The following is a 13,386-nucleotide window of genomic DNA, read 5'->3' as shown; positions in this document are numbered from 1 at the left end:
CCCTGAGTTCAATCTCCAGTACTAAAAAAAAAAAAAAAAGAATAACCATTCACCATGCACCAGGTCCTTGGGGCTAGTATTGGTCCAGGAGCCCAGGATCCTGGGCCTTGTCCCTTGTTTTAGTCAACGTTCATCACTACAAATACCTGAGAAAATCAACTTACAAGGAGAAAAGCTTTATTTTGGCTGCTCATAATTTTAGAGGCTTCAGTCCATGATGGTTGTCCTGTTGGTGGCCCATCTTGGCAAGATCACACCGTGAAGCAAAGCCATGCAACTCATATTTATATTTTTAGGGAGTGAGAGAGACCAAGAGGACGGGACTGGGGTCCCCCAATCCCTTTGCAGGCCATTTCCCCACTGAGCTAAAGACTTCCCATTCCCCAAAGTTTCTACCTCCTCCCAGTAGCACCAGGCCAGGGACCAAATATTTAACACACCAGCCTTTGAGGGACATTCCAGCTCCCAACTGCAGCACTGCCCCACTTAACTTGGGTCCAGTTAGGAGACCTGGTGTGGGACAGGGGGTGACACAGGGGGTGACACATCAAGCTAGTGTACCAGGCTGTGCACTATGAGGAGTTAGCTAGAACCCGAGAGTCACAAGGGAAAGGCATTAGGAAAAGTTTAGGAACACATGCAACAACACTCTTCTTGGCCCCGAGGTTGCTCAGATCTCAGTGGACATGTGAGGTTGCCTGGTCAGGTGTGAAGCTGCCATTCCCACAGGGACTGGAGGAGGGCTGGGGACCACTAGGGGATCAGAGTGGCTGGGCTGGCACTCCTGGATTCATGGAGGTTGAGCCAATTCCCAGACAGGAATTTCTCCGGGGCAGAATCTCCACCCATTTACTAAAAGGGGATGTTCTTCTAGGGTTAGCAAAATACTTGAGGCTCAATTAGACTTAAGCCTTTAACACTTTGAGTTTCGGTGCTCCCTAAGTGTAGGGTGAGGCGTTGAGAATGATAATTTTTTAAACATTTTGTAGAATTCACCAGTAACGCCACCTGGCCTTGGACTTTACTTTTTTGGGAAATTTTTGATTTAATGTCCTTACTCATTATTGATCTCAGATTTTCTATTTCTTCATGATTCAGTCTTTATAAGTTATGTGTTTCTAAACATTTATTTCTTCTAGATGGTGCAATTTGGGAGTGTATGATTGTTATGGTATTCTCAGGATCTTTTTACTACCGTGGTATCAATTATAGGGTTCCCTCTTTCACTTCTGATTTTAGTTATCTCTCTATAAAAAGTTAATCTTTAGTTCAAGTTTTCTTAATTTTGCTAACCTTTTAAAAAAAACAACTCGGTTTTGTCTATTTTTTTCTATTGTTTTTCCATTCTGTTTCATTTATCACTGTTCTGATCTATACTATTTCCTTCCTTTAGCTAGCTTTGAGTTTAGCTTGCTATTCTTTTTCTAGTTTCTTGAAGTGTAAAGTTAGGTGGCTGCTTCAGGATCTTTTTTTTTAATATTTATATTTTTAGGTGTCGTTGGACACAATGCCTTTATTTTATTTATTTAATTTTATGTGGTGCTGAGGATCAAACCCAGGGCCTCACATGTGTCAAATGAGTTCCCTACCCCTGAGCCACAACCCAGCCCTGCTTCAGGATCTTTCTTGAACATTTGTACCTATTTACAGCTAAAATAGTTCCCTCTCAACGGTCAGTTCATAGGTATGTTGGCATTTCATTTAATTTCAGTGCATTTTTAAAATTTATCTTGTGACTTCTTCTTTTAACTATTGGTTGTTTAAAAGTGTTAGTTAATTTGTACATATCTGTGGATTTTCACTATGCTATTGTTTTCTAGTTCTACATTATTATATTCATCCATGTATTTGCCTGTATTAGAGAACCTTGTATCATCGTGTGCTGTTTATCATCCTTTCATTTCAACTTGAAGGAATCCTTTCATCACTTTTTGTAGAGCAGGTTGAGTGCTAAAGAACTCCCTTAGCTTTTGTTTTTCTTTACCTGAGAAAGTCTTAATTTCTTTTCTATTTTTTAAAGGCAGTTTTGCCTGATGCTATATTCTTTTCTTTTTTCTGCTACTGGGGATTGAACCCAGGGGGCACTTAACCACTGAGCCACATCCCCAGCCCTTTTTTGTATTATTATTTATTATTTTTTTTTTAAGAGGCAAGGTTGCTTAGTGCCTCAATAAGTGGCTGAGGCTGGCTTTGATCTCGCAATCCTCCTGATTTAGCCTCTAAAGCCACTGGGTCACAGGCGTGCACCACCATGCCCTGCTCTGATACTATATATTTTTTTAAATTATTATTAGATTATCATTAGTTTATTATAAAAGAGACACGGAAATTATTTATATGATGAAAGATTTCAGAACTTCAGTGGACAGGGCAGCTTCATAGGATGCCATTTCAACAGTGATTTGTTTCAGTCTACATACTTTCCAAGAATGTCACCATCTCTAAATAAGAAGTAATCCTTGTCATCTAGAACTACTCTGGTGCCTCTGTACTCTGGGAGAAGAACTTTATCTCCAACTTTCACGCCAACTGGCTGAATCTCTCTACCCTTTCCTTTAGAGCCTGATCCCACAGCTACTACTGTTGCTTGCAATACTTTTCCTTGAGATTTTTCTGGAAGCATAATGCCTCCTTTGGTTACAGTTTCGGCTGCACCCCTTTCGACCAATACTCTGTCAAAAAGTGGAAGAAACTTTCTTGTGCCGCTGCTGCAGAGACCCTGATGCTATATTCTTAATTGACAGGTTTTTGTACTTTTAGCACTTTTTTTTTTTTTTGGTATTGAGGATTGAACCCAGGGGTGCTTAACCACTGAGCAACACCCCCCAGCTCTTTTTATTTTTTTTATTTTGAGACAGGATCTCACCAAGTTGCTTAGGCCTTGCTAAATTGCTGAGGCTGGCTTTGGACTTTTGATCCTTCTGCCTCCACCTCCCAAGTCGCTGGGATTGCAGGTGTGCACCAACATGTTTGGCTCTTTCAATGTTTTTTTTTTTTTTTAATATTTATTTAGTTGTAGTTGAACATAGAATATCTTTATTTATTTTTATGTGGTGCTGAGTATAAACCCAGTGCCTCACACATTTGAGGCAAGCACTTTACTACTGAGCTACAGCCCCAGCCCTCTGTCAATGTTTTGAATTTATCATCCCACTCCCTTCTGGCCTGCGAATTTTCCTGGGGAATCCTCTGATAATCTCATGAAAGCCCCTATATATGAAATAATTGCTTTTTTCCTTGCTGTCTTTGATTTTGAATGTTTTGATTATAACATGTTTCTTTTTAAATTTTTTGAGGGGGGGCTGTTGTAGATGGACACAATACCTTCATTTGATATTTATTTGTACGTGGTGCTGAGGATTAAACCCAGTGTCTCACACGTGCCAGGCAAGCACTCTACCACTGAGCTACAACCCCAGCCCCTTACAACATGGTTCCATGAGGTTCTCTCTTGATTTATTTTAGTTGAAGTTCTTTGAGCTTCTTGAATTTTTTTTTTTTCCAAATTTGGGGACTTTCAGCCATTATTTCTTCAAAATATTCTCTGCTCTTTTCTCTTTCTTATCCTTTGTAGTTCCCACATGGATATGTTGGTCCATCTGATGGACATTAAGTCCTTTCTTTTTTCTTCTACAGTTTTTAATCCCTTTGTTATATTTTCATTTTGCTCATGCATCACTTCCTGGTTTTATTTAGTTACTTCTGTGTCCTTTTAGTTCATTAAGAACTTTTATAAAAATATATATATCGATTTGTTTTTCTCAAGAAGCTCATAAATTTGTGGTTTTTAAGGGTTGGTTTGAGGTTTTTATTTTATTCCTCTGATTAGGCCATATTTCCCTGTTTCTTTGTATGCTTGTAATTTGGAGGGGTGTGTGTGTGTGTGTGCTGAAATCTGGGCATTTAAAAAAACAATTACCTCTCCCAATCTTTATGAAGGAGAAGTCCTTCACTAATCAGTCCAGTTAGAGGTCCTAGAACCTCTCAGACCGTCTCCAACCTCTTGTTGCCTTAGCATCTGCCTGCAGAACTGAGGCTCTCACAAACTGTTAGGCTTAGTTTTCAGTGACTTTCAAAGTCTTGTGCTGAACTCATTAGTTCTTCACTCAGATAAGACAGAGTCCAGTCCCTGGGGCGGCCGTCAGACACACCAGAACCATGGGCACATGTTTAATTCTTTGGTTCTTGTCCTGCAGAAGGCCCTCTGGTATGGTAGGTTGCCTCCCAGTTGTTCCCTGCTGTGCCACATAGGGAGAGGAGCACTAAAGGGCACTGCTGTGGACTGAATGTGCCCCCCAAATCTACATGTTAAAACTTCATCACTACAGTGATAGAACCAAGAAGTGGGGCCTTCGGGAAGTGAATAAATCACGAGGACAGAGCTTTTGTGGATAGAATCAAGGCTCTTACAAAAGGGAGGGAGGAAGGCAGGGGCTGTAGCTCAGTGCAGAGCGCTTGCCGAGCACACCTGAGGCCCTGGGTCCAATTTTCAGCACGGTAAAAATTAAGAAGTAATAAAATAAAAGGAAGTTTGTGGGTCCATTCTCTTCTGCTCTTCTGATATTTGAGGACACAGCATTCACCCCCCTTTTGACCTTTCATCCCTCTGTCACGTGGGGGCAAGCCTTCAAAGTCATCATTTTGGAAACAGAGACTGTGACCTCATCTGACACCAAACCTCATTATTGATCGTGATCTTGGACTTCTAGCCTGCATAACTGTGAGAAATAGATTTCTGTTTTTTATAAGTTACCGTTCTCAGATATTTTGCTATTGCAGTACAAATAGACGAAGACAGGCATGCCAAATGCCACCAATTTTCCTACACTTTCCCCTGGAATCCCTTCTTGATTTTACAATTGTGAGTGCTATGGCTTTTCAACTGGCCTTTGTATTTCTCCTAGAGGTTTGGTAGTCTTTTACATTATTGTCAAGTCTGTGTTTCTGTGGAGGAAGGAGGGTCTGCAACTTCTCAGACTGCCATCTGATATTGCTCTGCAATTACTTTTTATTTTTTTTTTTAACTTTACAGTGCTGGGGATTGAACCTAGGGCCTCACACATGCTGGGTAGACACTATACCATGGAGCTACATCCCCAACGCGGCAATATAGATTTTTCTGTGGCCACTACAGCTTTTTTGTAGTCAAAGCTCCAGGCATGGAGAGTCATCTCTGGAGTACAGTTGTTTGGGGGGGACTGGTTTGGGGAGGATTGTGCTTTTCTGGAAGCCCTCCCTGGAAATAGCATCTATGAGAACTGACGCCGCATCCCAGTCCTAGAGGCCTCCTTTGGTCCTCTTGTCCCCTGGTCATCCTGGCACACTGCAGGTAACCCAGCTGCTTTCCTTCCCCTTGCAGTGTTCTGACCCACAGAAGCTGTTCAACATCGCCCAGGAGCTCCTGCACACTGAAGAGACCTACGTTAGGCGGCTGCACCTGCTGGACCAGGTAGCCCACAACTGAGGGGCCCGGCTTTGTCCACTTGCAGAATTCCTATGGGCAGTTTCAGAGACAAACTCTTCATCCTTACATTGATTGAACATTGCATTTGGAGTAAAAAATGCTAAAACTTTGAAAAATTTAAGTCCGGTCTAGAAACCAACATTTTTCTTTCCATGCCTGTGGCTGTGGGGTAAAGGTTCTGCCCAACCACCTTTGGAACTCTTCTTGGTGGTTGCATGATCTGAGTATGTAAATGGCTGCTGGGCATTTTTCTGCATAAATAAGTTGGGGTGGGAGTGCCACACATCAGAGTTCACGAGGTAACATGGGGCCCCTGAACACAGGAAATAAAGTGCCCGTGGAAACCAAGATTTGACAGGGTGCATTGCTTCTGCTTGAATCTCAGAAGCCAGAGAAGGAAATCTTGACTTTTCATTTCTTGTGAGAAGGGGAACAGGAAGATGTCTTGCTCCTTCCCCAGGGACTGCCCACTGCCTCGCTCACAACTCTCAGCTATAAATAAGCTTGTGTCAAGACCATGAGTATTTATTGAACCAGTTTAATGACAAAAAGAAGACAACAACTCTGGCATTCATTAAGAAAAACAGGGTGGGGACACTGCCCAGGGCCCCCCGCTGTGACAGATGCCTCTCACGGTAACTGCCCACCATGGTCCGTGCTCCCTGGTTGATATGGGCTTCTTCATGCCCAGGTTTTCTGCACCGCGCTGACGAAAGTGGGGATCCCTTCGGAAGTCACTACTGGCATCTTCTCTAACATCTCCTCCATCTACCGCTTCCATGGCCAGTTCCTGCTGCCCGAGCTGCAGCGGCGGATCACAGAGGAGTGGTGAGTACCAGCCATGGCCCCCTGGCTCCTTGTGCAAGAACCAGGCAGCACCTGGGGGGGCCTGTCTCGCAGTGGCCTCGGTGCCTCCCTTCTTGGCCTGGTCCTAGGTCCGAATCCCAGCCCCACTCTTCCTTGCTGGTGACCTTGATGGGCCACATAGGGTCTCCAAGCCTTAAATTTTGAGGAAACTGATGATACAAAAATGAGGGGATTTTAATAGTCACAGGGATCCATGGAATTGAAATGAGACTCGATATCCAGAAACACAAGATGGTGAACAAATAGTGCTAGTTGGTTTTATTTTCCTTTCTAGCATGCACTGCACCTTGGCTTTAAAAAGGAATGAGATTTCCTCCCCATCAACAGTAGATTATGGATCTTCCTCCTCTGCTGATCCTGCCCCTCTATTGCTTTTGCCCGTTCTTAGCCAAGGGACAGCTTGGTTACAAGACACGATTAGTGACACATCACAGACGAGGCCCCCCAACCCATCATTTCTCCTTGTTATGTGCACCCCCACCCCAAATTCTGGGAAACCTAAAGCTTGGCTTAGGGCCCCTGCTGTCCACCTCCTTCACAAGCCTGGCTTCCTCTTGGTGTCCCCAGAGCCCAGGACCAGGGGACTTGGCTGGGGATTCTTTCACCTGTAGCCCAGGGGGGCGCTGAGTTACTTTGTGAATATTCAGGACAGAGTCCAGCTGCAGAGCAGGTTACACTGTGTCCCCAAGGTCAGGATTGGGTGGGGCCTTGATGACAAAGTCCTTGTGTGTTAGAGACAGATTCTCCTTTCATGCCACAGAGATTCAACCATAAGGGCCTAACAGGCGCCTCCTCAGCTCCCTTTCTGGTGCAAGGGACCCACCACTTCCCCACCCTCCCCTCCCTGAATTGCTGAGCCTTTCAATCAAACCCACATGCATCCTTTCAAAGGAGCACCACAGCTAGGCCTTTGTGCCTAAGGCTTCTTTCTTTCTTTGTAAGTATTTACTTAGAATAAATCCCCAACAGAGAGCTCCAAAATCAAAGGCTATTAATATACTTTTTTACTTCTTATGACTTATTCGCAAAGCCCCATCCAGAAGAGAAGGAAGTTCGTATGATGGTGAAGTGCTGCTCCCTGGTGACTTTGTCAGCATTGGACAGACCCATCGTTTCTAACCTTTGCTCACTTAAAAGGTGTAAAGTTGATCCTCTTATAAACTGTGACCTGTCACCCAAGGGTGCTCCTGTGTTTGGGCTCTGATTCTCAGCCTGAGCTGTCGAAGTGCTTTATAGACATCTTCCCCTCAAATATCCAGTAACATGTTATATTCTACCCTCCAAATAGTGGAGGGGAGGAAGCAGGCTCAGAGCAGGTGACCAATGTGCCCACCGTCACACAACACAGGGACTCAGGTTGTTGCCCTTGCCTGCCCCGTATCCCTCTGTGCAGTTCATGGGTGAAGTTCATGTCCATTAACCTCGGGAGGCCCCTCCCACCCAGGCTGCTTCTCTGATGACCCTACTCCTCTACCAAGGGACACAAACCCTCGGCTTGGGGACATCCTGCAGAAGCTAGCCCCGTTCCTGAAGATGTATGGCGAGTATGTCAAGAACTTTGACCGGGCGGTGGGGCTGGTGAGCACATGGACCCAGCGCTCGCTGCCGTTTAAGGACGTTATCCACAGCATCCAGGTAGGTGGCCGCAGGGTGTGGGCACAGATGTCCTCAAGGCTCGTGCTTCTGGGTGCATTTGGAGCAAAGAGAAAATCAGTAAAATTATGGGATGGGTCCTGGTGCTCTACAGACGCTTCGCTCTGACTCCCAGGGACAAATCATCATTCCCATTTCACAGATGGATAAATCATGGCTTAGCAGCACAGATTATTATTTGATAAAACCTGGATTCAGAGATCTGTCTCTGACTCCAAGTGTCCCTCGATGTGTAGGGCAGGCATTTAGCAGGTGTCCTATTATCTTTTTCTTTGTCAGCAGTAGCCTGTTTATAGCACCCTTGTCTCCTGCAGTGTTGGTCTTTTTCTTACTGATTCACAAGGTTTTTGTATATTAAGAACTTCAACTTTTATCTGTCACCTTGACATGATTTACTTTTGCCCATGGATCTTTGATTTATTAGCTTTACAGTGAGGATGGCCATACAGAATTTTTGGTTTTTAAGTACCTATATTCACCACAGGTACAAAAGGTAGCTTTTTAAAAAGATAGACCAATATAGTGTCCAGATGGATTGTGGTGTGTGGGAAGAACCCAGGTTCATAGCCAGCTGCTCATCTCAACACCACTAGTGACCCTGAGTGTGCATGCGCACACACATACACGCACACCACACGCCTCACTGTAGCTTGAAGGGTTCCTGGGCCCTGAATGCTCACCACTGGGTATTTGGAGTGGCCCCTAATACCTTTTCCCTAGGCCATCTGTCATGAGGTCACCATGGTCTCCTAGTGCCCCTGACTCAGTAGCAGAGTCAGGCCCCAGAAAAGACCACCATGTCCTCTCCCTGAGCCCCTCCCCTTTGACCCCTCTCCTTGTACTTCTTGGATGGCTCCTCCCTGGCTCTCACCCTGGCCATCCCCACAAAATTGCCATATCCAGCCTCAAACAGCTGCATTTTTGCTGACACAGCAGCTCCCTCAGGACACTCTCATCACTGCCCAGCTCACATTGTCCACAGGTGCAGCCAGGCCTCTGGGGCAGACAGGGCCCATCCTGAGTGGGGTTTCTCAGAGGGTAGAGTATTCAGCTGGTGGAGGAGATCAGGACAAAAGTCCACTTTCCAGGACACAAGTTGCAACATGCTTTTGTTCCCAGGAAGCATGTTCCCCTTAAAGTCAATGTATCATCAATTATTCAAGGGGTGAAGGAACCCTGGGGTCTCCTCCGCTCCTCCCTGGCCCAAGCTGCACATGGCCTGCATGTCCTTCCTTGTCCTCATGCTTAAGTTTGCCATTTTCTTTTTTTCTCTTTCCCCTCCTCCGCCTCCTTCCCTTCTTTCTACATTGTCATCATCATCATCTTAACACCATAATTGAGAAAGCTGACCTCCATCTAAATTTGCATTGGCCCGTCGATATCTGACTTTGTTATTTTGAGGAAGAACAGAAAAAAATATCGGGGTTCGTTTGGTTTGTTCCCCAGGTTGTCTGTCAGCTGTGTCTCCCCTCTGGGTCTCAGAATGCAGAGAGGGGAGGGATACTCTGGGAGCGTGCTTTCTTTTTTTTTAAAGTTTTGTAGTTGGACACAATACCTTTATTTATTTATTTTTATGTGGTGCTAAGGATTGAACCCAGGGCCCCGCTCGTGCTAGGCAAGCGCTCTACCACTGAGCCACAATCTCAGCCCTGGAAGCGTGCTTTCTTCCTGGGAGATGTGACACTACTCATGCAGCCATGTACCTTGACATGTGTGTGCTACAGAGTTCAATAAGCAGCTCCTTCCTGAGATGAAGACAGACACTCAGCCTGGCATAGGCTGCTGTCCCCCATCTACGTTAGGCAGACATCGTCCCAAGCAACATCTGCCTGGGGACACTTGCTAGCTGTCATGGCCCACAGTCACATGTTCCCACACCTGGGCAGATCTCTGGTGCTGAACCAGGCAGGCTGTGGGAAGGCTCCACCCCTTGGAATCAGCAGGGTCCAGCAATTCTCTACAGATGACATTGCCCCCACCCCCCACCCCCCGCCTCAGGGACCTAAACCATGTAGACATTGTTGTTCCTGGCATCTGGTGGGTGGAAGCCGGGGATGCTCTGACGTGCACAGGACAGCCCACAAAGTCTCCCACCCAAATGCCCAGAGGCCAAGGCTGAGAAGCCCTGGAGTGCTCAAAACAGGACAGCATCACAGTCAAGTTTCCTATGGCCTCTGGAGATTTCCCTCTGTGCAATCCAAGGCATATTTAAAATAAAACATTTGTTTTTAAATAATTTTAAATATTTACAAAAAAGTTGCAAAAATGACAAGCTGTTACAAACTGGTAGCATTTTGTCCTGTCCATCATCCTCTCTTTTTTTTGAGTCTTTGAAGACAGAGTTATAGACACTGTTAGCCTTTTCCCTTAAATGTGAATGAGAAAATGTTCTCTTGCATGACCCCAGCACAATGATTAAACCAGGAATTTTGCACTGGTGTCACACTGCTCTGTAAGCCACACTCAGATGTCACAGTTGACCCAGTGAGGTTCTTTTACCCACCCACCCTCCCTCCATCCCTTCCTTCCTTCCTTCCTTTCTTCCTTCCTTCCTTCCTTCTACAGAGTGTTCATTATCAGATTTCTCTGCTTTCTTCAAGAACAGGCCTCTGTCCTCATCTTCTTGAGGAGACCAGGCCAGGTATTTGCAGAATGTCTCTGAGTTTGGGTTTGTGAGCTGTTTGCCCAGGATTTGACCCATGCTGTTCCTTTTTGAATTTCACTGGAGCAAGGCTGTCTCACTGTGTCCTTCCTGGCCACACACCATTCCCATTTGTCCCACTTCTAGGGATGCTCATTTGATTAAGGTTCATGTCTCTCCATCATGAAGTTAGATTTTTTCCCTCCCTATTATTAAGTTTCTCCTAGGAAGACACTTTGATGTTACGCAAGTACTTTATTCAGCATCCTTTGGTGATTCTGTCTCACACAATTGTTTTTATGAAGGTTGTTAAACCAGGGTGTTCCTAGCCCTGTTGTATCCAAGGCATTTTTTAGCTTATCTGAGCTGAAAATTGTGTCATTCTGGGCCCTGAGGCAGGTGAGGGTCTTGAGTTGCTGGCAAGGGGATGGGGAAGCAGGTGGACAGTGTGACAGAGGCAGCAGGTCCTCTTAGCCAAGGTGCACAGCCCCGTGAGCACGGTTGGGAGAGGAGCAAATGAGATGGCTTGGGCAGGAATCCCCAAGTGGGGCAGAGATGATGGGGACAGCATTGAGCCCTTCGTGTCTGGGGCTTCTGTGCTGCATAGGTGTCCAGATCTCCCAGGTGGCGGTAGTGAGGAGGTGCTGGGGGGCTGGAGGAGGGGGAGTGTGGTTCATATGCAGGGCCAGGGAGGTATGCAGGGAGCATGAGCCCTGCTGGGCAGGGGCCGGGCCACCAGGGACTTAGCACTCCACCTACCCACCAGGTGGTTTGCTCACTCCTGTGGGGCTTTTTGTTGTTGTTATTGTTGTTGTTTTAGGGTACCAGGGATTGAACCCAAGGTTACTTAACCACTGAGCCACATCCCCACTCCTTTTATTTTTTGAGACTGGGTCTCACTAACTTGCTTACAGCCTTACTAAGTTGCTGAGGCTGCAATCCTCCTGTCTCAGCCTCCCGAGTCTCTGGGATTACAGGTGTGCACCACTGTGCCTGGCCACTCTTGTGTTTGTAATGAAAAAGTCTGTAGCACTCTGAGCAGCTCTAGGTGTGAGGAGAGATGCTGGCCTGATTCCCTGTAGGGAGAGTAAGGAACAGCTTTCTCCATCTTCCAGCAATGGGGAGAGGAGGTCAGCTCAGACCCACGCATAAACATGGTGTGGAAAAATCACTCTAGCCAGCAGGGGGCAGTCTTGTCCTGATGTCCATTTTTCCATTAAGGGTGTGAGCTCTGGGCCTGCAGCCATCCCAGTCAGGGTTCTGGTCCTCTCTGAGCCTTAGCTTCCCCAATATAAAGCGTGGTCGGTGGGGCTGGGGTTGTAGCTCAGTGGTTGAGCATGTGTGAGGCACTGGGTTCGATCCTTAGCACTACATTAAAAAATAAAAATAAAAAAAATAAAGATATTGTGTCCATCTACAACTAAAAAAAAAAATGTGGTCTGTGCCAGTCGTGTCTTCAAGGGCAGACCGCTCCAGGCAGCCTCCTGGGTCTGTGGTGGCCAGCAGCAGGAGCAGGGCCAGTGTGGACGTGCATGTCCTCAGGGTGCCCCGCACTGCCCTGTGTCCCCACAGAAGCAGGATGTGTGTGGGAACCTGACGCTGCAGCACCACATGCTGGAGCCCGTGCAGAGGGTCCCCCGCTACGAGCTGCTGCTCAAGGACTACCTGAAGAGGCTCCCCAGGGATGCCCCGGACTGGAAGGATGCGGAGAGTGAGTGGAGGCGGGCCTGGGATGGGACAGGGACAGCTGCAGAAACCCCTGGGGTGGGGGAGAGGGAGAGAGGCAGAGAGACAGAGACAGAGGGGGAGGGAGGGAGAGACAGAGATAGAAACAGGATGGGGAGAGAGACACACAGAGAAGGGGAGATAGGGGAGAGAGACAGAATCACAGAGACACACAGAGAGAATCCCTCGAGGAAGTGACTTAGTAAATCTCCTCCACCAGACTTATGAGGGGGACTTATCTATTATGTGCTGCCAAACACTGGCGCCATCCAGAGTGTAGGCCCCCACAGGACCTGGTGGGACTGGTGAGGGCCGCTCCTGGTCCCCTAGCAGTGACCGTTGTGGCTGGTGGCAGACAGGACAGGAGTCCATGCAGGAGAGTGGGGTCCCACTTGATGTGGCCCCAGCAGGCTGCCAGCAAATGAGGTGTATTTGCAGGGCCATGGCCCCACCCTGTGCCTGGGCCGGGTGTCTGGAGCAGCCTGGGCACTTCAGAAGGGCTGTGGGAACCTCCCCATGGAGCAGCCGCCCACGGCCCCAGAGTCAGCCTGTCCTGAAAGTGTGCAGAGCCACTCTGTGCCCAGGATGACTTGGTTCCTCCTCCTGCAGGGTCCCTGGAGCTCATCTCCACAGCCGCCAACCACTCCAATGCTGCCATTCGGAAGATGGTGAGTGAGGGTCTGGCGGGGGGGGGGGCAGTAAATGGCAGAGCAGTGCAGGAGCCAGGGCCCGGGGGGCTGTTTTAGAGAGCACATTTACCCTGTCCCCAGGTGCCTCCCCACAGGGCACCTCATCCCTGCTCCAGGTTGGCCTCTTCAGGGAGCACCTTTGACCCTAGGTGGTCAGGGGCCCTGTCTCGTGCTGGACAGGCCTGTTCCTTACTAGATCTGTGATCTTCAGTCAGTTATTTAGTGCTTGCCCCTTACCTTCCCCATCTGTGAAATGGGGACACTGATGGCACTTTTCTCACTGGCCACAGGAGGATTGGGAGAGTCACTGCTCATTCTGTGTTTAAAACACGACTTGGCCAAATAAG

The 13,386-nt window shown here is 47.2% G+C and overlaps 2 protein-coding genes across 13 annotated transcripts in view; one reads left to right on the top strand and one right to left on the bottom strand.

Moving 5' to 3' along the window:
- Fgd3 (FYVE, RhoGEF and PH domain containing 3) overlaps positions 1–13,386 on the top strand; it is a 50,305-nt gene that overhangs the window by 17,593 nt on the left and 19,326 nt on the right. For all 12 annotated transcript variants that reach the window (XM_048800504.1, XM_048800508.1, XM_048800506.1 and 9 more), the window contains 5 exons: positions 5,360–5,449; positions 6,156–6,292; positions 7,810–7,966; positions 12,198–12,336; positions 12,960–13,018. In XM_048800504.1, coding sequence (XP_048656461.1) covers positions 5,360–5,449; positions 6,156–6,292; positions 7,810–7,966; positions 12,198–12,336; positions 12,960–13,018 — 582 coding nt within the window. The remainder of the gene's footprint in view (positions 1–5,359; positions 5,450–6,155; positions 6,293–7,809; positions 7,967–12,197; positions 12,337–12,959; positions 13,019–13,386) is intronic.
- LOC107159651 (10 kDa heat shock protein, mitochondrial-like) lies at positions 2,290–3,432 on the bottom strand. Its single transcript, XM_048800497.1, has 2 exons — positions 3,428–3,432; positions 2,290–2,708 (listed from the first exon to the last, which is right to left on the bottom strand). Exons 1-2 carry the CDS (start codon positions 3,430–3,432, stop codon positions 2,408–2,410), a joined length of 306 nt encoding a protein of 101 aa, XP_048656454.1. The 3' UTR covers positions 2,290–2,407.

The sequence above is a fragment of the Marmota marmota genome, unplaced genomic scaffold (genome assembly GCF_001458135.2).
Source record: "Marmota marmota marmota unplaced genomic scaffold, marMar, whole genome shotgun sequence".
Classification (NCBI taxonomy): domain Eukaryota; kingdom Metazoa; phylum Chordata; class Mammalia; order Rodentia; family Sciuridae; genus Marmota; species Marmota marmota.
This window is presented reverse-complemented; position numbering and strand designations above follow the sequence as displayed.